Below are 22,141 nucleotides of genomic sequence, written 5' to 3' on the forward strand. Positions count from 1 at the left end.
CCTACTGATATGGGAGAGTATTACACGATTATTTTAGACAACACCGACCCTCAACAACAACACATCATTTGCAGACTACAATTACTGGTTTGCAAAAAAACATTTTTCACCCCAAATAGGTGAAATTAGATCATCTCCCACGGCCCACCAGATGGTATCTCACGGCACATTAGTGTGCCGCGGCACAGTGGTTGTAAAACAATACTCTACTAAATCCTTTCAGCAAAAATATGGCAATATCCCGAAATGATCAAGTATGACACATAGAATGGACCTGCTATCCCCGTTTAAATAAGAACATCTCATTTCAGTAGGCCTTTAAGAATCAATGCACATTGTTATTCATTTAATTTCACTCCTATGTTCTGTATCACATCAATTACACAAGGACATAGGCACATGTTTATGATTCATGTTTTGTCATTTACTGCAATATACTGTTACTAATAATATTCACTGCATGTACTTGATAATATTAAATGTTCTATTCGTCTCTCCTGTACCTAAAACTAAGCAGCCAAACTGTTAGAAACAATTTACTTTACTGCAAACTATTATAATGTAAATATAATGCAATACTGCAAACACAGAGTGACATCTAGTGGTTGACTGTGAAAATTCACTTTTCTTAACTGCCAGTAGGGGTCAGTGTCATGACATGCGCTCTTCTTCGCTGGATAACGCTTTTATTTACTTCCGGGTCTGACTTTCTTTCTCTTCCGGTTGTCGTCCGTTGGTGTGTCAGGTACACGCAAACCTAATGTCGATTCAATTTTTAAATCTATATCAATCTGCTTCATTTACTGTAGTCTACACACAAACGATCAGTTTATCCGAGAAAGAACATTACAAAGTGTATATAACATGCGTCATTTTATGGATTCCACCCATTTTTTAGGTTAAATAGTATTTTGTTAGCATACCTACCTAGCTTAAGCTACTGATCACATGCCGCTTAAAACAAAAGTAATGGATGATGTTTTTATTGTTTTCATACCGGGTTACGTATACGCTTCTTATGTACTGTATATACAAAATAATTATTAAATATGTCATGTTGACTCTTCTTTTCCGTCTGGCTATTTATCAATGCTAAGATGTGTGCACAGCAAATGCTTATAATTGCAAGTAAACCAAGCTTAATGTTAAATTATGCTCTTGTTTGTTTTTGTAGTTCAACCAGTCAAAATGGCAAAGTCGAAGAATCACACAACTCACAACCAATGTAAGTAGGCATTTATAATTGTTTATATGCATGCACTCCAAGGAGGCACTTTTTTGCAGAATAATGTGTTTTTTTTGGTTTCCAGCTCGTAAAGCCCACAGAAATGGCATCAAGAAGCCCAGATCTCACCGTTACGAATCATTGAAGGGGGTATGTCTCTACTGTATCATTGTGTTCCATGTAATAAGAGTTATCAGGTGGCTCATTCAATACTGAGCTGGCTATGCCTGTTTACTTCACGGCCATGTTATGTGGCTTTAAAGGCCTACTGAAATGAGATTTTCTTATTTAAACAGGGATAGCAGGTCCATTCTATATGTCATACTTGATCATTTCGCGATATTGCCATATTTTTGCTGGAAGGATTTCGTAGAGAACATCGACGATAAAGTTTGCAACTTTTGGTTGCTAATAGAAAAACCCTGCCTTTATCGGAAGTATGTGCGCGTGACGTCACCAGTTGCAGAGCTCCCCACATATCCACATTGTTTTTAATGGGAGCTTCCAGCAGTAAGAGCAATTCGGACCGAGAAAGCGACAATTTCCCTATTAATTTGAGCGAGGATGAAAGATTCGTGAATTAGGATATTGATAGTGAAGGATTAGAAGAAGAAAAAAGCGACGGCGGTGGCAGTGTGCGCCTTTCAGATGTAATAAGACACATTTACTAGGGTAATTCAAGCAGATCCCTTATCTGCTTATTGTTTTAATAGTGTTTTAGTGAGATTTTAAAGACTGTTAAGACATACCTCGAGGTCGGATGGCTGCGGTGAACACAAAGTGTCTCAGCAAGAAGCCGAGGAGCCAAGCTCACAGCTGCTGCAGGACGACGAATAATTCAATGATTTCTCTGGTAAGATATATATCACAATTTCCCCATCCAAAAACATGCTGGTTGATGTAGAGAAAACATGATAGCTTGACCGCTCTGCTTCACAACAAACAAAGAAAAACCGGCTGTGTCTCGGTGCTAAAGAGAGCTACAATCCACCGCTTTCCACCAACAGCATTTTTCTTTATAGTCTCCATTATTAAATGAACAAACTGCAAAAGATTCAGCAACACAGATGTCCAAAGTACTGTGTAATTATGCCATTAACGCAGACCACTCTTAGCCGCTAGTGGTGCAGCGCTAAACTTTCCTTACAGTCCGTGACGTCACGCGTACGCGTCATTCCGCGACGTTTTCAACTAGAAACTCACGGGAAATTTACAATTGCAATGTAGTAAACTATAAAGGTCGTATTGGCATGTGTTGCAATGTTAATATTTCATCGTTGATATATAAACTATCAGACTGTGTGGTCAGTAGTAGTGGGTTTCGGTAGGCCTTTAATGCTGCGTTACATATGTACTGGAAGTCGGAATTTCAATTGGAACGCCCCTTTGAGTTGAATTTCCGACTTGGCAAGTTAGAGGAGTCTCACCACCCACGAGTTTGTTTCAAAAATGGCTACTCTGGATGTAAACAATAATATCCGCTCTTATATTATCTGTTATTAGCAATTCAGATTTGTTTTTGTCGCAAAAAGTATCCATAAACAATTCAATGATGTACATCTACATATGGTAATGTCACTGTAGTGTAAACTGCCCTTCATTTCATATAATATTTAGGCTGTATGTAGCTAAAATAGTGTCTGGTGTTCCTCTTCCTCACGCACGGATAATTAAATGACAAATGGGTTGTACTTGTATAGCGCTTTTCTACCTTCAAGGTACTCAAAGCGCTTTGACACTACTTCCACATGGGGGAGTTGCCATGCAAGGCGCTAACCAGCACCCATCAGGAGCAAGGGTGAAGTGTCTTGCTCAGGACACAACGGACGTGACGAGGTTGGTACTAGGTGGGAATTGAACCAGGGACCCTCGGGTTACGTACGGCCACTCTTCCACTGCGCCACGCCGTCCCTAATTCCAACTATAGTTGTAAATCCACCTGTCTTATGTCTATAGAAATCAAAATGTGTTAAAATCTTGATCCATCTCTTTGCCATACCTGCCGACAACTACGGTTTTCCCGTCATGAATACGGTTTTTGAAACTGGTTTTCCATTGCAAAATGATTAACTCAAAAATTGAAGCTAAGTGGTGAAGCAACTCCACTGGCTGGGGACAAAATATACCGGAATCATCAATGGGAAACAGGTCTGGTTTACAGGCATGCCAGTCGAGTACCCGGATTGTTTTATGATGAAGCCACGCTGTTGTAACGCGTGCAGAATGTGGCTTTGCATTGTTTTGCTAAAATAAGCAGGGGCATACATGATAACGTTGCTTGGATGGCAACATATGTTGTTCCAAAACCTGTATGTACCTTTCAGCACTAATAGTACCTTCACAGATGTGCAAATTACCCATGCCTTGGGCACTAATATACACCCATACCATCACAGATCCTGGCTTTTGAACTTTGCACTCAACTATCTGGATGTTTATTTTCATCTTTTTTTCCAGAGGACACGATGTCCACAGTTTCCAAAAACCATTTGCAATGTGGACTCGTCAGACCACAGAACACTTTTCCGCTTTGCATCAGTCCATCTTTGATGAGACTAGGACTTGGTACTATAACAGTCTAGTACCTGTACTCCTTCGGGCCCCGGCAGTGTTTATGGGTGTTGATCAATGGCTTTCGCCTTGCATAGTAGAGTTTATCTTGCACTTACAGACGTAGTTAAGGACAGTTGTTTTCTGAAGTGTTCCTGAGCCCATGTGGTGATATCCTTTACACACTGTTGCTTTTTGATGCAGTACCGCCTGAGAGATCGAAAGTCCGTAATATCGTTATGTGCAATGATTTCTCCAGATTATCTGAACATACTGATAACATTATGGAACGTAGGTGGTGAAATCCCTAAATTACTTGCAATAGCTGGTTGAGAAATGTTGTTCTTAGTCTGTTTGACCATTTGCACACGCATTTGTTCACAAAGTGGTCACCCTCGCCCCATTCATGTTTGTGAATGAATGCATTTCATGGAAGCTGCTTCTATACCCAATCATGGCACCCACCTGTTCCCAATTAGCATGTTGTTCCAAATAAGTTCTCACTTTTGTCACTTGTTCAAGCTTTTTTTAAACATGTTGCAGGCATCCAATTCCAAATGAGCTAATATTTGCTAGCTAACTTGTTGTTGCCTCCGATCACTCTGAGCCACAATGTTGGCGGATGTCCATTTCATGTTTGAATGATTACAAACCAACACTGTTAGTTCTGAAGCAGTTGTAGTTAAAAATACTTTTTTGTAAAGTAAAATAAAAACATTGATATATAACCCCAACTTGTCTTGATTTTGAAAATGTTCTGTTGGGTTTGCATGGCAGCAGTCTGGCTGATAGAAATGTTCCTCTTTTTTTCCTCAAAGGGTGCTGACTTCGCTGTAACTTGCTTATACTTTGACTGTAATCTTATATTAAAGTCAAAAGTACCACTGGGTGTGGTGAAATTACCCTTTGCATCCCCTTGTTCCACCCCCTGGGAAATGAGGGGAGCAGTGAGCTGCAGTGGTGGGCGAGCTCAGGAATCATTTTGGTGATTTAACCCCCAATTCCAACCCTTGGTGCCAAGCAGGGAGGTAATCGGTCCCATTTTTATAGTCTTTGGTATGACTTGGCCGGGGTTTGAACTCACGACTTTTCGATCTCAGGGCGGACACTCTAACCACAAGTCCTTAAGAGGCGCCATGATGCATTAACACAGATGCAAACATTGTAGTAAAGCATTAATTACCAGTACTATACTATCGGGTTGGGCGATATGGCTGAAAACTGTATCACTTTTTTTATGTATCATCTTTTTTATTGGCCGGTATAAATAATTACTGATTTTTATTGCCTATCAGAAATAAGGGGCAGGAAAAAAATAAATGAAATGGAAACATTTTTATTTAAATTGTAACCTGTTTTTGGCTATAATCCCCGGAGCTATTAAGACAGAAGGGTAAGGAAATGTCAACATAACCATGAAAAACACTCAAGTCTAAGCAAAATTCTAAAATCACATTGAACACTTAACAATAACCTCCTTTAAAATAATTCGCAGACATCGATATTATGTAAGAAATGCTTCAAGTGTCAACTTAGTGTTGCCAATCAACCTATTTCCAGGTGCATGTCCCTGAAGATGGGAGGAAGTATAACCTGCAAATTTAATTGCCTTATTTTGTAAAAAAAAAAATTAAAAAATGGCTACACTAAATTGGCCATAGTGTGTGAGTGTGAATGTCGGTGTCTGTGTTGGCTCTGCGATGAGGTGGCAACTTGTCCAGGGTGTACCCCGCCTTCCGCCCGAATGCAGCTGATAGGCTCCGGCACCCCCCCGCGACCCCAAAAGAGACAAGCGGTAGAAAATGGATGGATGGATGAAAAAAAGTTGAGCTTTCATTCTTTGTCCACCAGCCTGGCTTTGCACCAAAGTCATTTTCATATCAAGACTAACAGCCTGAGTTTGTTTACACTGAAAAAATTGGCAAGTAGTTACATAACTTTTGCATATTTTAGCTCTCTGCAGCCAATTTTATGTCAGTGAGAATGTAATGGAACTACAAAATACTGCGTTTCAAAAAACAGTAATTCGAACTAGGGCTGGGCGATATGTCGAAATAGTAAATGACTATATATCGTAATATTTCAGTAGACGTTCTCACGCAGTTGTTTAGCTGCAGGCATTACACTACAGGCACTCCTCGCTCTTTCCTGTGTCTCCTCACAGACAAGCAGGCGCACCTTCTCACATACTGTCACGTCATACGTCACATACGTACACGCCCTCGCCCAGCAGAGAGGTAGCAGTGTGGCTAACGTTAGCTGTGATACCAGCGGGATGTTGCGAGAGAGAAAAGGTGCGAATCTGGTAACAAATGAAGGTCCATCGTCTGGCGGTGGTTCTGCTTCAAGCGGGAATATGTCGAATAGACAACTTTAGGTTGTCAAGTGTGGGGCACAAGTGTTGCTACCAAGAGTAGCATTACTGCTAATATGTAGCATCATTTGAAAAAAATGTTGGTAAATTGACTTAGTTGTGATTTCCTTCTCTGCATGAAAGTTTAAAAGTAGCATATATTAGTGCAGTATGAACAAGAATGTTTTAATGTAGACACATTGAATCATCATACTGCTATATCAAGTGTTCATTCAAAGCTACGGCAAAATTTCGAGATATATATCATATATCGCGATATGGCCTAAAAATATCGAGATATTAAAAAAAGGCCATATCGCCCAGCCCTACTTGGAACACAACAGAAGGCCTGCAGTCACAAGGTGCTATGTTCTGCAGCATAAGCAAATGTCATCAGTTTATTGCACTGCTTTAATTTACAAGCTTCTCACTTTGTCATAGAAAAAACAAGTATGCACTTGTGCTGAAAAATCAGCTTTTTGACCGTGTGTAGGAAGCACTATTAAGTGGACCAACTAAACTCTTCAGGCGTGTTTTATTTACCTCAGAAGTTTGAAGTCAGCGATGGGAATGATGTCACAGCCAACTTGTGAGCATTCCAGACACGAGGTCAGGAATCAAAATGGCCACAATCATCCATCCATCTATCCATCTTCTTCTGAGGTTGGGTAGCTGGGGCAACAGCCTAAGCAGGAAAACCCAGACTTCCCTCTCCCCAGCCACTTCGTCAAGCTCTTCCCGGGGGATCCCGAGGCGTTCCCAGGCCAGCTGGGAGACATAGTCTTCCCAACGTGTCCTGGTTCTTCCCCGTGGCCTCCTACCGGTTGGACATGCCCTAAACACCTCCCTAGGGAGGCGTTCGGGTGGCATCCTACCAGATGCCCGAACCACCTCATCTGGCTCCTCTCAATGTGAAGGAGCAGCGGCTTTACTTTGAGTTCCTCCCGGATGATGGAGCTTCTCACCCTATCTCTAAGGGAGAGCTCCGCCACACGGTGGAGGAAACTCCTTTCGGTCGCTTCTACCTGTGATCTTATCCTTTCGGTCGTGACCCAAAGCTCATGACCATAGGTGAGGATAGGAACGTAGATCGACGGGTAAATTGAGAGATTTGCCTTCCGGCTCAGCTCCTTCTTCACCACAACCGATCGGTACAACGTCCGCATTGCTGAAGACGGCGCACCGATCCGCCTGTCGATCTCATGATCCACTCTTCCCTCACTCGTGAACAAGACTCCTAGGTACTTGAACTCCTCCACTTGGGGAAGGGTCTCCTCCCCAACCCGGAGATGGAATTCCACCCTTTTCCGGGCGGGAACCATGGACTTGGACTTGGAGGTGCTGATTGTCATTCACTAATCAGAAGTGCTCATACTCTGCTGCGAACTGATCCAGCGAGAGCTGAAGATCCCGGTCAGATGAAGCCATCAGGACCACATAATCTGCAAAAAGCAGAGACCTAATCCTGTGGTCACCAAACCGGAACGCCTCAACGCCTTGACTGCGCCTAGAAATTCTGTCCATAAAAGTTATGAACAGATCAACAAAACCTATTTTTGATCTTGCTTTGTCTGAAATCAAACAATTTAAGAGAAAATATGCACTTTTTCTGCAACATTCAAATACGGTGGATGAAGAGAAAACAGACTTTATTGCAAGCAATGTGAAAGTATATACCACATGAAAAAAAAGTAACGTTAGTATCTATAAACATACTTGCCAACCTTGAGACCTTCGAATTTGGGAGATGTGGGTGGGGTGTATATATTTTAATGTATTTCTTTATATATATATATATATATATATATATATATATATATATAATATATATAACCCGTTCATGAATGAGTTAATCCGTTCGGCCACCATGTTCAATGGACAAGTCTGATGTTCAACATTCGCAGGCAGCATACCCTTTCCCCTTCGAGCTGTCCTGGATGAGCTGAAATTATTTTTACCAATCATTTTGGAACTTGCAAGCGTACTTTTTCTTACTCGTCGTCACCATGTCTCTTCTTAGTTCTTCTGCTTCGTCTCTGTTATGTTTTTGGACGTTACTACTTGCTGTAGTTTTCTAGCAATGCATGATGGGAATCCGGATGTTGTGTGTCAGGCTGGAATAAACACATGCTGAGAAATAGCTCGGTGCCCGCCTACTTTATGGGTTATAGATAAACTTATGGATAACGGAGACATATATAACAGTCTCCTTTTCGGGTGGAAATCGGGAGAATGGTTGCCACGGGAGATTTTCGGGAGGGGCACTGAAATTCGGGAGTCTCCCGGGAAAATCGGTAGGGTTGGCAAGTATGTCTATAAGCATGCAACAATACATCGTATATGACTGATTTAGTGCAACAAAATCATCTTTGAAGCCAACTATGGGATGGTGAGAATGTTCCAACTTTCCAAGTAGAAAGTCTGACATCAAGGAGCGTGCCAGTTGAAAGTCCGACTTCCCAGTACAAATGGAACACACCTTTAGCTATGTGATAACAGCTGACAGTAGCACACAGCTTTGCTATAACTGTTGTTTTGGTCTTACGATGTGTCAATACTTCATTGAGGGCTAAATACCAGTGTTTTCTTTTAACTTATGTTTTCTTGGTCTGCAGATGGACCCCAAGTTCCTGAGGAACATGCGCTTTGCCAAGAAACACAACAAGAAAGGCTTGAGGGCACAAAGGAAGGCAGCTGCAGTGGCAGCAGCAGCTGCAGCTGCACCTGCAGTCGCACCATAGTCTGTTTTCTAGTCACACATCTGTGTCACTGTCACAATAAAGCTATGCTTTGTTAAAAAATTTCTTACATTTCTGGTATTTTTTTGATTGTAGGCAGTCAGTATCTCTTTAGTTTTCTGCAATATGTATTTGTTTCAATAAGTGTAATTAAGACAATACTGATTAATTATTTTTGGGAGTTACTTGTTTAATGAAAGAACCAGATCACCTAATTGCATTCAAAGATCTTCAGCATTACCCGTTGATTTATTGGACCTTTGCAAGAATGCTACCTCAAATAACCGAATAAATTAATAATCGGGGTCACCTGGAGTCATTGCGTATACGTTACCAGGAGTTTTAACACAGTGTTAGTATTTTAACAAAGCCATGAAAGAAAAAGTATTCATGTTAGTATTTTAACAAAGCCATGAAAGAAAAAGTATTCATCGCTTCTTATAGCGGCTTAGAAGTGGCCGAGCCGCCTTATAATCAATCAGCACACAAAGGAACTTTGCTACAATTTAGACTGCAGACTTTGTTTCACACATTTGAATTCACATGTGTAATATGTTGTGTTTCTTCACCAAATAGTTTGGAATTTGCAAGTAAGAATCAAATCGAATCATTCTGACTTGTTCAGCTGAGTCTTCCCTCAATATTATTAAATATACATTCAAAAATGACACAACTAATCTAAATGAAAAAATATAAATACTGAACATGTAATTGTAGTTTTAGAATATAAATACATTTATGTTGAGGAGGTTCATTAAGCCTACTGATGGGTATTTATAAATAGTTGATTTACATAGGCTAGTAATGGAAAGTTTTGCACTTTACCTTACGAACTTATATTACATTTATTTTGTTAATTAAAAAAAACAATCTCGGGAGCCGTTTTGCAGCCCAACCAGAAGAACCGGCTACTTAAAATCGCCTTTTTTTTTTTAGAGACCATATGCTTTATTTCCTTGAATTACCGCAGGGTATATAGCATGCGTCTGCCTTGAATTACTGCCGGGTCAAACTCTCTTCCCAAAATAATTAGCGCATGCTTAGTATTACCGCCTGGTCAAACTCATGACGCCACGAGTGACACTTCCCATGTCATCATTTTCAAAAAGGAGGATGCTCATTTCAATACCGGTAATTTGAAATCGCATAAAGGGAAGAAGATTAAGAGCTATTCAGTAGGATTTAAGGTCCAAGCTTACATCACACAAATTTTTACTGCATACCTTTGGTAAGTGCTGGACTGAGAAGAGGTTCTAAAATAGTTAGCACATGCTTACTTTTACCGCATGCCTTTGGTAAGCGCAGGAGTGAGAAGAGGTTTTAAATTAATTAGCGCCCCGGCGGCAATTCAAGGAAATTCGGTACGCTCACATCAGCTTTATATTTAATCAAGGATTGTCCGTCAAAAATAATTACAATTGCCCAGGAAATTATTCAACAAAAATGCATGTTTGTGTCAAAATATTACATTCAAACTTTGGGTTTGCACAGTACGCAGTGCAACACAAGCCTACATGTAATTCATGGGACAGTGGTTCTCAAATGGGGGTACGCGTACCCCTGGGGGTACTTGAAGGTATGCCAAGGTGTACGTGAGATTTGTCAAAAATATTGTAAAAATAGCAACAATTCAAAAATCCTTTACAAATATATTTATTGAATAATACTTCAACAAAATATGAATGTAAGTTCTTAAACTGTGAAAAGAAATGCAACAATGCAATATTCAGTGTTGACGGCTAGATTTTTTTGTGGATATGTTCCATAAATATTGATGTTAAAGATTTATTTTTTTGTGAAGAAATGTTTAGAATTAAGTTCATGAATCCTCTGTTACAATCCCCAAAGAGGGCACTTTAAGTTGATTACTTCCATGTGTAGAAATCTTTATTTATAATTGATTCACATGTTTGTTTTTCAACAAGTTTTTAGTTATTTTTATATCTTTTATTCCAAATAGTTCAAGAAAGACCACTAAAAATTAGCAATATTTTTGCACTGTTATACAATTTAATAAATCAGAAACTGATCACATAGTGCTGTATTTTACTTCTTTATGTCTTTTTTTTCAACCAAAAATGCTTTGCTCCGATTAGGGCAGTGTTTTTCAACACACTAGTCTAATTTCGCCTATTTGGGTTAAAAATATTTTTTGCAAACCAGTAATTATAGTCTGCAAATGATGTGTTGTTGTTGAGGGTCGGTGCTGTCTAGAGCTCTTGCAGCCGGTAGCTAATTGCTTTGTAGATGTCGGAAACAGCAGGAGGCAGCATGCAGGTAAAAAGGTTTCTAATGCTTAAACTAAAAGTAAACGAAATGTGGGGGCGCCCCTAAGAAATGCTAAGAAAGCTTAGGGAAGGCTATTCAGAACCTAACAGGCTACAAAAGTAAACAAATACAGAATGCTGGACAACAGCAAAGACTTACTGTGGAGCAAAGACGGCGTCCACAATGTACAACTGAAAGAAGACATGACAATCAATAATGTCCCCACAAAGAAGGATGAAAACAACTGAAATATTCTTGATTGCTAAAACAAAATAGATGCAGGAAATATCGCTTTAAGGAAGACATGAAACTGCTACAGTGAAATACCAACAAAAAGAGAAAAAGCCACCAAAATTAGAGTGCAAGACAAGAAGTAAAACTACACACAGGAAAACAGCAAAAAAGTGAAAATAAGTCATGATGTGATGTGACAGGTGGTGAAAGTACATCTACTTCGAGACAAGACCTATAATGATGCATGTTTGCTTATGCTTGAAGACAGGGGTGTCAAACTCAAATACTGAGTGGGCCAAAATTTAAAACTGAACAAAGCCGCGGACCGAGGTTGAACAAATTAACCTTTTAATAGGGACCCAAACAAGTTTTTCATTGAATATCGAACAAGCAAGGCTTATATAACTGTATAGTGACATGCAAAATTGAGTTTCAAATAACAATAATAATAATAATTAAAACATATCAATGGCATATCAAATCAAATTTAAATAAAAATTAAATGCCCTGCCTTCCGCCCGATTGTAGCTGAGATAGGCGCCAGCGCCCCCCGCGACCCCGAAAGGGAATAAGCGGTAGAAATGGATGCATGGATGCCTCTTTTGTATTTGCAGCCTTCTGAGGTAAATATTAACAGAGGCTAATAAATTTGAAAATAAAATAACAACGAATAAATCAACCATTCAGGCCTTTTTACTGCTCAGTTAATGTCGGGGCTCAGGTGGGCAGGGTTAGTTGGTAGCGGGGAGGGGGTGTATATTGTAGCGGTCCGGAAGAGTTAGTGCTGCTTTTGGGTATTTGTTCTGTTGTGTTTATGTTGTGTTACGGTGGGGATGTTCCCCCGAAATGTGTTGGTCATTCTTGTTTGGTGTGGGTTCACAGTGTGGCGCATAATTGTAACGGTGTTAAGGTTGTTTATATGGCCACCCTCAGTGTGACCTGTATGCTGTTGATCAAGTATGCCTTGCATTTACTTACATGTTTGTAGAAGCCACATATATCACGTGACTGGGTGATGTTTGGGAGAAGGAAAAACAGACTTGACGACAGGCTGTAGGGGACGCTAAAGGCAGTGCCTTTAAGGCACACCTCCAATATTGTTGTCCGGGTGGAATTCGGGAGAATGGTTGCACCAGGAGATTTTCGGGAGGGAAACTGAAATTCGAGAGTCTCCCGGGAAATCGGTGAATGCGGTGTTATGGCGGCACCGCTGTATAACACCGGCGGGCCAGCTCTTATGTTAATTTGATATTACCTCAAGGGCCAAATGAAATTACACGGCAGGCCAACTTTGGCCCGCGGGCCAAAGTTTGACACCTATGCTTTTAAGGTCATATCCAACAATTGCGACAACCACATTTTACTGTTAAGTGAGTTTCAATTTTAAATAATTTCTGCTGGTAGTGTGCCTCCGCATTTTTTCAACGCAAAAAATGTGCCTTGGCTCAAAAAAAGCTTGAAAAACACTTGATTAGGGTGTACTTAATTTAAAAAAATGTTCACAGGGGCAGAGGTGGGTAGTAACGCACTACATTTACTCCGTTACATTTACTTGAGTAACTTTTGGGATAAATTGTACTTCTACGAGTATTTTTTATGCAACATACTTTTACTTTTACTTGAGTATATTTATAGAGAAGAAAAGCTACTTTTACTCCGTTCCATTTATCTACATTCAGCTCGCTATTCGCTACTTTTTTTTAATCGATCTATTAATGTTTGTTTTGGTTAATGACGGAGCTTCAAAGTAGGATCTACGCACGCCTGCGTTACACCAATCACATGCAGTCACTAGTGACGTTGACCAATCAAACAGAGCCAGGCGGTCACATGACCCGTCTTAAACAAGTTGAACAACTTATTGGGGTGTTACCGTTTAGTGGTCAATTGTACGGAATATGTACTGTACTGTGCAATCTACTAATAAAAGTTTCAATCAATCAATCAATCAAAAGTGTAAAGGAAAAAATACACTTTTTATTTCAACCGTACTTCCCGTCAAAAGCCTAAAGACTGGTCACACAGTTCCTGTTTTCACAATAAAAGTGCCGCTCCATCGCGCCTGCGCTAACAAAATAAGAGTCTTCGAAAGCCAGCGCAAACAAGCGAGCAAGCTACGGAGTTTGCCGCCAATGTATTTCTTGTAAAGTGTATAAAAACGAATATGGAAGCTGGAAAAATAAGATGCCAAAAACCAACGACTTTCATGTGGTATTAGAATATAGGAACTTTTTTTCTCCTCTATTTGAAAACGTGGACGTCATCAGCACTTTACTGTCTGATTCCAATCAATGCGAGTCATCAGAATCAGGTAATACACCAACTTATATTCTTGTCTTCATGAAAGATAGGAATCTATATGTTAAACATGCATGTATATTCATTAAAACACCTTTAACATGTCAACAAAAATGGCAAAATAAATAAATATAAATTATATACTGTATATATAAATGTATGTATATACATACATATATATATATATATATATATATGATATGTGTGTGTATAAATGATATGTGTGTGTATGTATATGTATATATGAGGTAGATCACCTTTACTTGGTCATTTATTAAGTAATTGATAAACGTTGAAAAACTTATTGGGGTGTTAGCATTTAGTGGTCAATTGTACGGAATATGTACTGTACTGTGCAATCTACTAATACAAGTTTCAATCAATCAAATCAATGAATGCCTACTGAGCCTATGGTGCTGTTAAGTTATTGTGGCTCAATGTGCCATTTTTTATTTTATTTTATCAATCAATCAATCAATCAATCAATCAATGTTTACTTATATAGCCCTAAATCACTAGTGTCTCAAAGGGCTGCACAAACCACTACAACATCCTCGGTAGGCCCACATAAGGCCAAGGAAAACTCACACCCAGTGGGACATCGGTGACAATGATGACTATGAGAACCTTGGAGAGGAGGAAAGCAATGGATGTCGAGCGGGTCTAACATGATACTGTGAAAGTTCAATCCATAATGGATCCAACACAGTCGCGAGAGTCCAGTCCAAAGCGGATCCAACACAGCAGCGAGAGTCCCGTTCACAGCGGAGCCAGCAGGAAACCATCCCAAGCGGAGGCGGATCAGCAGCGCAGAGATGTCCCCAGCCGATACACAGGCAAGCAGTACATGGCCACCGGATCGGACTGGACCCCCTCCACAAGGGAGAGTGGGACATAGGAGAAAAAGAAAAGAAACGGCAGATCAACTGGTCTAAAAAGGGAGTCTATTTAAAGGCTAGTGTACTATTATTTAATATATATTATTGTTTTAGTTGCTTAAGAGATATTCCTGCTATTTTTATGTTTTTGTGCATTATTTGTTGCCGTAATCAGGTTACTCATCAGTTACTCAGTACGTGAGTAGTTTTTTCACAACATACTTTTTACTTTTACTCAAGTAAATATTTGGGTGACTACTCCTTACTTTTACTTGAGTAATAAATCTCTAAAGTAACAGTACTCTTACTTGAGTACAATTTCTGGCTACTCTACCCACCTCTGCACAGGGGGTACATCACTGAAAAAAAGGAGGAGAACCACTGGCATAGGACACAGTGTGTAGTTTGATGTCGCTTGGATATCGAGGCTTTACTACCGCAATTGAAAACATAACGAAATCTGTAAGTGCAAACATGACGACCACAGATGGACAGAAAGAGTCCGCACACATAATGACTGTTTTTCGACGCTCCAAATGAATCCGTGTGTCATACCGAGGATCACGGACTTTACAAAGTCGCCAGGTTGCGTTTCCCCAACCGCGTGTATAGAAATTCCCACTTCAATTTCTACCTTGAAGCCAACGTCAGTTTGAGCCTGACGTCACTTCCACTCACGCTGACGCTTTCTTGCATCATTTCTTGTCTCTCTTGTCAGCCGGGGGAAGACAACATGTGAGTACAGCACTTAACCTTCTAAAACTTCAAAACTATGTCTCGCTTCTCACCAAATCTGCGACTGTCTGCTGCTTTTTAAACGCTTTCACTCAAAAACTCCTTTTGTGCTGGTTTTCTTACAGCTAACTCAAACATTGAGCGGCTAACCGAGCATGTTAGCTAACCACTGTTTTGAAAAGGCTGAGTAAATTAAGTCAATTTATAATGAAATTATTTTAATATACAGCAGCTTCTTTTATAATATGCCAATACGTCTTCTTGACGTGAGACCGGGTGTTGACATATTTATATACACTATATTGCCAAAAGGATTTGGCCACCCATCTAGAATAGAATAGAATGAACTTTATTGTCATTATATTTGCATATAACGAGATTAAAGACTCCAACTTAAGGTGCGGTAGTTGGAACAAATATGGGGTGAAATAAATGACATAGGAGGTAAGAAGGAAAAACTAACTATTGAAATAAGCAGACTACTATCCAATAAAAATAATAAGCAATCCTGTACAATATACAAAACACTATAGAAGTTCAAAATACAAAATACTGTACAATATACAGAACAAGACAAGAGTACTGAAGTAATAAAACACAATCAGTGTCGGACGTATTGCACTCGAAGGGTAGTATTGCACAGTAGCGTATTAGGGCAGGATATTGTATAGGGGTGAATTATTATTATTATTTTAAGTTAGAGTTCAACATGGTGACAGCTTTGGGAAAGAAGCTGTCTCTGAGCCTGTTTCTTCTGGCTGTGATGCACCTCTAGCGCCTGCCTGATGGTAGCAAGTCGAACGGGTGGAAGCCAGGGTGTGTGCTGTCTTTGGTAATGTATTTTGCTCTGTTGAGGCAACGGGAGTTGTGTAAAACCTTCAGGGAGGGCAGGGGACAGCCGATGATTTTTTGTGCAGACTTTATGACCCTCTGAATCGCCTGTTTGTCTGCTTCCGTGCAGCTGGCGTACCACACTGTTATGCAGTACGTCAGCAGGCTCTCGACAGCCGAGTGATAGAAGGTCACCATCAGCTGCCTCTCCAGTCTGTTCTTCCTCAGCACCCTCAGGAAGTGGAGTCTCCGCTGGGCCTTCCGGATGACCGCAGTTATATTTTGAGTCCAGGACAGGTCAGCAGATATGAGGGTGCCGAGGAACTTGAAGGAGCTGACTCTCTCCACCTCCTCACCGTTGATGTAGAAGTCAAAGATGAGTTCCTTGGTTTTTTGTGGTGTTCAGTGCCAAATTATTCACTGAACACCACGCAGATAGTTTCAGGACCTCATCTCTGTATGCAGACTCATCCCCCACTGTAATGGGACCCACTACCGTTGTGTAATCTAAATGATGAGAATCAGGTGTCCTAATCACAGGTGTATCCAATCAAGCACTTGGGCATGGAGACTGTTTCTACAAACATTTGTGAAAGAATGGGCCGCTTTCAGTGATTTCCAGCGTGGAACTGTCACAGGATGCCCACCTCTGCAACAAATCCAGTCGTGAAAATTCCTCGCTGCTAAATATTCCGAAGTCAACTTTATTATAGGAAAAGTGAAGCGTTTGGGAACAACTAGAGATGTCCGACAATGGCTGTTTTGCCGATATTCCAATATTGTCCAGCTCTTGATTACCGATTCCGATATCAACCGATACTGATATATACAGTAGTGATGGGATTGGCAGTTCTTTTGACTGTACTGAATCACTACAATCAGTTCCTTAAATTGATTCGTTCAAACTGAGTGTGAGTTTTCCTTGCCCTTATGTGGGCTCTACCGAGGATGTTCTCGTGGTTTATGCCACCCTTTGAGACACTAATGATTTAGGGCTATATAAATAATTACTGATTGATTGATAAACAATATATAACAAATCCCAATTACCATGTACTATACTGTAATATGATGTTTTTAGTGGGGTGGGGGGTCCTCTCCAAGGCTTCTCATAGTCATCATTGTCACTGGGTGTGAGTTTTCCTTGCCCTTATATGGGCTCTACCGAGGATGTCGTTGTGGTTAGTGCAGCCCTTTGAGACACTAGTGATTTAGGGCTATATAAATAAACATTGATCGATTGATTGAAAAGATTAGTTCAACGAATCTCTTCTGCAGCAGCAGTTCTGTGTGCAGGTCGGCGAATCATGAGTCAGTCAGTAACAGCTTCCCCAGCGGCAGATCTTGGTGTGTGTCAGTTCGCGAACGACACAAGCCCTCAGCACCCAATGAACGACGCGCACAGTGACTGAACGAGAGCCTCAATGTGACGTCCTCTTCCGCGACACAGTCAGTTCTCTGTGTCAGTAGGTCCGCGAGTGCGTTGTAGTTCACTGAGTGATTTGTGTCGTTAATCCGCGGGGAACGAATCGTTCGCTCAGTCCCTCCTCCCGCCTCCATGATGAGTAGCTGGCTGCGTCGAGGGTTCAGTGAGTCACAGAATGCGCCAGTTCCACTCATGCCGGCATGGTCGCGGCGGAGCTCAACTGAACTGAGAAAGAAACGAATCAGTTCATGAAGTTTTTCGGTTCAGTACGTTCACTCAAAAGATTCGTTCTTTTGAACGAATCGTTCGCGAACGACACAACACTAATATACAGTTGTGGAATTAACACATTATTATGCCTAATTTTGTTGTGATGCCCCCGCTGGATGCATTAAACAATGTAACAAGGTTTTCCAAAATAAATCAACTCAACTTATGGAAAAAAATGCCAACATGGCACTGCCATATTTATTATTGACGTCACAAAGTGCATTAATTTTATTAAAATGCCTCAAGACAGCAGCTGGAAATTTGGAGAGAGCATGAGAAGGTTGAGGTGGGGGGTGTATATTGTAGCGCCCCAGAAGCGTTAGTGCTGCAAGGGGTTCTGGGTATTTGTTGTGTTTATGTTGTGTTACGGTGCAGATGTTCATTCTTCATTCTTGTTTGGTGTGGATTCACAGTGTGGCGCATATTTGTAACAGTGTTAAAGTTGTTTATACGGCAACCCTCAGTGTGACCTTTACGACTGTTGACCAAGTATGCCTTGCATTCACTTGTGTGTGTGAAAACCCGTAGATATTATGTGATTGGGCCGCCACGCAAAGGCAGTGTCTTTTCAGGTTTATTGGTGCTCTGTACTTCTCCCTATGTTCGTGTACCACTCTGTACAGCGGCGTTTTAAAAAGTCATGAATTTAACTTTTTGAAACAAATACCGATAATTTCCGATATTACATTTTTAAGCATTTATCGGCAGTCCGATAATATTGGCAGTCCAATATTATCGGACATCTCTAGGAACAACAGCAACTCAGCCACCAAGTGGTAGGCCACGTAAACTGACAGAGAGGGGTCAGCGGATGCTGAGGTGCATAGTGCAAAGACTTTCCGCACAGTCAGTTGCTACAGAGCTCCAAACTTCACCTTTACTTCCGATTAGCCCACATACAGTATGCAGAGAGCTTCATGGAATGGGTTTCCATGGCCGGGCGGCTGCATCTAAGCCATAGATCACCAAGTCCAATGCAAAGCGTGGGATGCAGTGGTGTAAAGCAGTGGTTCTCAACCTTTTTTCAGTGATTTACCCCCTGTGAACATTTTTTTCATTCAAGTACCCCCTAATCAGAGCAAAGCATTTTTGGTTGAAAAAAAAAGATAAAGAAGTAAAATACAGCACTATGTCATCAGTTTCTGATTGATTAAATTGTATAACAGGGCAAAATGTTGCTCATTTGTAGTGGTCTTTCTTGAACTATTTCGAAAAAAATATATAAAGATAACTAAAAACTTGTTGAAAAATAAGCAAGTGATTTAATTATAAATAAATATTTTTACACATAGAAGTAATCATCAACTTAATGCCCTCTTTGGGGATTGTAATAGAGATCCATCTGGATTCATTAACTTAATTCTAAACATTCCTTCACAAAAAAATTAATCTTTAACATCAATATTTATGGAACATGTCCACAAAAAATCTATCTGTCAACACTGAATATTGCATTGTTGTATTTCTTTTCACAGTTTATGAACATACATTCATATTTTGTCGAAGTATTATTCAATAAATATATTCATAAAGGATTTTTGAATTGTTGCTATTTTTAAAATATATTAAAAAAGAAATCTCACTTACCCCTTGGCATACCTTCAAGTACCCCCAGGGGTACGCATACCCCCATTTGAGAACCACTGGTGTAAAGCATGTTACCACTGGACTAGAGCAGTGGAGACGCCTTCCCTGGACTGATTAGTCACGCTATTCCATCCGGCAATCTGATGGATGAGTCTTTGTTTGGGGGTTGCCAGGAAAACGCTACATTTCAGACTGCATTGTGTCGAGTGTGAAATTTGGTTGAGGAGGAATTATGGTGTGGGGTTGTTTTTTACGAGTTGGGCTTGGCCCCTTATTTCCAGTGAAAGGAACTTTGAATGCTCCAGGATACCAAAACATTTTGGACAATTCCATGGCATGGCACTTCAAGTTCATATGTGAGTAAAGGCAGGTGGCCAAATACTTTTGGCATTATAGTGTATGTTGACATTACTGTGACAGCCAGTAGACTTATTAGTCCATAAACTAATACATTGAAGCATGGATGGACTTGGTATGTTTTTAATTATCAGGCTGAACTAATCTGACTGCATACATGCAAATATGGTAAGTCAGTGTTCGGTGTGGTTGTATCCAAATGACATGTAATTTGACTGTTACTTGATGTGTTGGTCCTGTCAGTCCTTGCTGTCTGTCTTACGTTGCGCCCTGTAAAATGTTAAGACTGTAGCATTGTACTCAGGGTTTCATTTTCATGTAAATTAATGTAATTTTTACTACCGCCACACCTTAAAATAAGTTTCAAGTTGAAGACAAATTACAGTAAAATGATGTATTGTACTGATGATGTTTGCGTCCAATAAGGATGGACTGTCCACATTTGAACTGACACTTGTTTATTTTTTCTTCGGTCAGTGGTCAACAAAATAAACAGTTTTACGCCAATGAATTCAGAAATTCTGACAGATTTACAGACAGAAAGGGTTTAAGCTGAAGTTGTGCCCTTGCCAGTACCTGATATTGGACCGTACCAATTTTCCATAATTTTTTTGTTGTACTGTTGTTGTCGTCCAGACGCTATGGTGGAGCCGGTCCCCGAATCCATCAACTTTCCCTCAGAGGAAGAGAAGATCCTGCAGCTGTGGAAGGACAAGGACTGTTTTTACGAGTGTCTCAAACAGTCAAAAAACCGGCCAAAGTAAGGGAATGAATGAAGTAAAGCATCCACCGTTCTTCTTGTCTGACAAGTCGCTTTTACCAAAAAAGATTGACACTGTTTTTTGTTAAGACCTATACACTTAACATCGCCTTAGAAAAGGATTTTGCACCTCTAACACTTGTCACCTTCTCTACACCAGGTACACCTTCTATGATGGTCCACCTTTTGCCACAGGCTTACCCCACTACGGTCACATCCTAGCAGGCACCATCAAGGACATTGTGACGCGCTTTGCCCACCAGAGTGGCTTCCACGTGGACCGGCGCTTTGGCTGGGACTGCCATGGTCTGCCTGTGGTAAATATGATCATAGCTTAATTAGAGTATGAGGCAAAGAAACACACCTTCCTGTCTACTCTGTGTTTTTATCAGGAGTATGAGATCGATAAGACTTTAGGGATCACTGGTCCCGATGATGTCGCCAAGATGGGCATTGCAGAGTACAACAAACAGTGCCGTAAAATCGTGATGCGATACTCGACCGAGTGGGAGGTGAGCCTGTAAAATATTATTAATAATAATGTGGTCGATGACAAAAAGTAATTTTCTCAGAATTTTTTAAGCGGATGTGATGCATATTATTGATTTTGCGGCAATGTATTTATGCTCCTTAATTGTTAAATGTACTTTTCAAGTGTGTTTTCTAACTTTACTACCCTGGAAAATGTCAGTTGGCACAATCAAATATTTAGGAAGAAATATGTATTTTCCTCCTATTTACTCTTAGTGAAATTTCTGGCAAGAAAGTGACTACATCACGCCGTTTTAAATAAAATTTTTTTCTAAGATTGTATTTTTAATTTGTTGAGAAAAATTGTTGTACATTATGGCCAAAGTAATTAAGATTATAGAAATCCTGATTACTGGTAAGGCAGTGTTGGGGTGTCAATGTAATACCATCATGTCATTTTTAATGTATAATAAAATGATTATAGATGATAATAACAATAATAGTACATTTTATTTGGTATGGCGCTTTACAGGATACAAATTAAAAATATAAAATAGTTCAAAGTAATAATACATAATAAAAGGAAATATAAAAGCAGTACGTAGTAAAATACATAACACTGGGCATTACCAGATGGGACATTGCATGATAGATAAATGGATAGGTAACCATATGCATATATCTGAAGACAAGTATTAGTTTTATTGAATTCTTTAAAAATGTCAACTTGTCAGCTTTTTGTCATTACATGATGACTTTTATCTCAATGTTTAACATTTTGATAGAGGGACTTTTTAAAAAAAATGCTTTATTTAAGTTATGTACATTTATATGTACATGTAGATCAGGGGCGCTCACACTTTTTCTGCAGGCGAGCTACTTTCAATTGACCAAGTCGAGGAGATCTACCTCATTCCTATTTATAATTTATATTTATTTATTTATGAAAGAGACATTTTTGTTAACAAGTTAATGGTGTTTAATGATAATACAAGCATGTTTAACACACATAGATTCCTTTCTTTCATGAAGACAAGAATATAAGTTGGTGTATTTGATTCTGATGACTTGCATTCATTGGAATTAGACAGTGGTGCTGATAACGTCCGCATTTTCAAATGGAGGAAAAAAAAAAGTCCTCCTTTCTGTCCAATACCACA

At 39.9% G+C, this 22,141-nt stretch overlaps 2 protein-coding genes across 2 annotated transcripts in view; both read left to right on the forward strand.

The window, feature by feature from the left end:
• Positions 1–649: 649 nt before the first annotated feature.
• rpl29 (ribosomal protein L29) lies at positions 650–8,929 on the forward strand. The gene is made up of 4 exons (XM_061888006.1): positions 650–745; positions 1,175–1,225; positions 1,311–1,375; positions 8,744–8,929. Exons 2-4 carry the CDS (start codon positions 1,189–1,191, stop codon positions 8,867–8,869), a joined length of 228 nt encoding a protein of 75 aa, XP_061743990.1. The 5' UTR covers positions 650–745; positions 1,175–1,188; the 3' UTR covers positions 8,870–8,929.
• Positions 8,930–15,137: 6,208 nt separating this feature from the next.
• Positions 15,138–22,141, forward strand: part of iars1 (isoleucyl-tRNA synthetase 1) — a 118,987-nt gene continuing 111,983 nt past the window's right edge. The window contains exons 1-4 of the mRNA XM_061888025.1: positions 15,138–15,279; positions 20,387–20,510; positions 20,671–20,827; positions 20,903–21,022. Coding sequence (XP_061744009.1) covers positions 20,392–20,510; positions 20,671–20,827; positions 20,903–21,022 — 396 coding nt within the window. The 5' untranslated portion in view covers positions 15,138–15,279; positions 20,387–20,391. The remainder of the gene's footprint in view (positions 15,280–20,386; positions 20,511–20,670; positions 20,828–20,902; positions 21,023–22,141) is intronic.

The sequence above is a fragment of the Nerophis ophidion genome, linkage group LG02 (genome assembly GCF_033978795.1).
Source record: "Nerophis ophidion isolate RoL-2023_Sa linkage group LG02, RoL_Noph_v1.0, whole genome shotgun sequence".
Classification (NCBI taxonomy): Eukaryota; Metazoa; Chordata; class Actinopteri; order Syngnathiformes; family Syngnathidae; genus Nerophis; species Nerophis ophidion.

Excerpts from the sequence above, each read along its gene's own strand:
- rpl29 (XM_061888006.1), top strand. The coding sequence starts at position 1,189 with ATGGCAAAGTCGAAGAATCACACAACTCACAACCAAT. Across the intron at positions 1,226-1,310 it reads TCACACAACTCACAACCAAT|CTCGTAAAGCCCACAGAAAT; the intron begins GTAAGTAGGCAT and ends TTTGGTTTCCAG. Across the intron at positions 1,376-8,743 it reads GTTACGAATCATTGAAGGGG|ATGGACCCCAAGTTCCTGAG; the intron begins GTATGTCTCTAC and ends CTTGGTCTGCAG.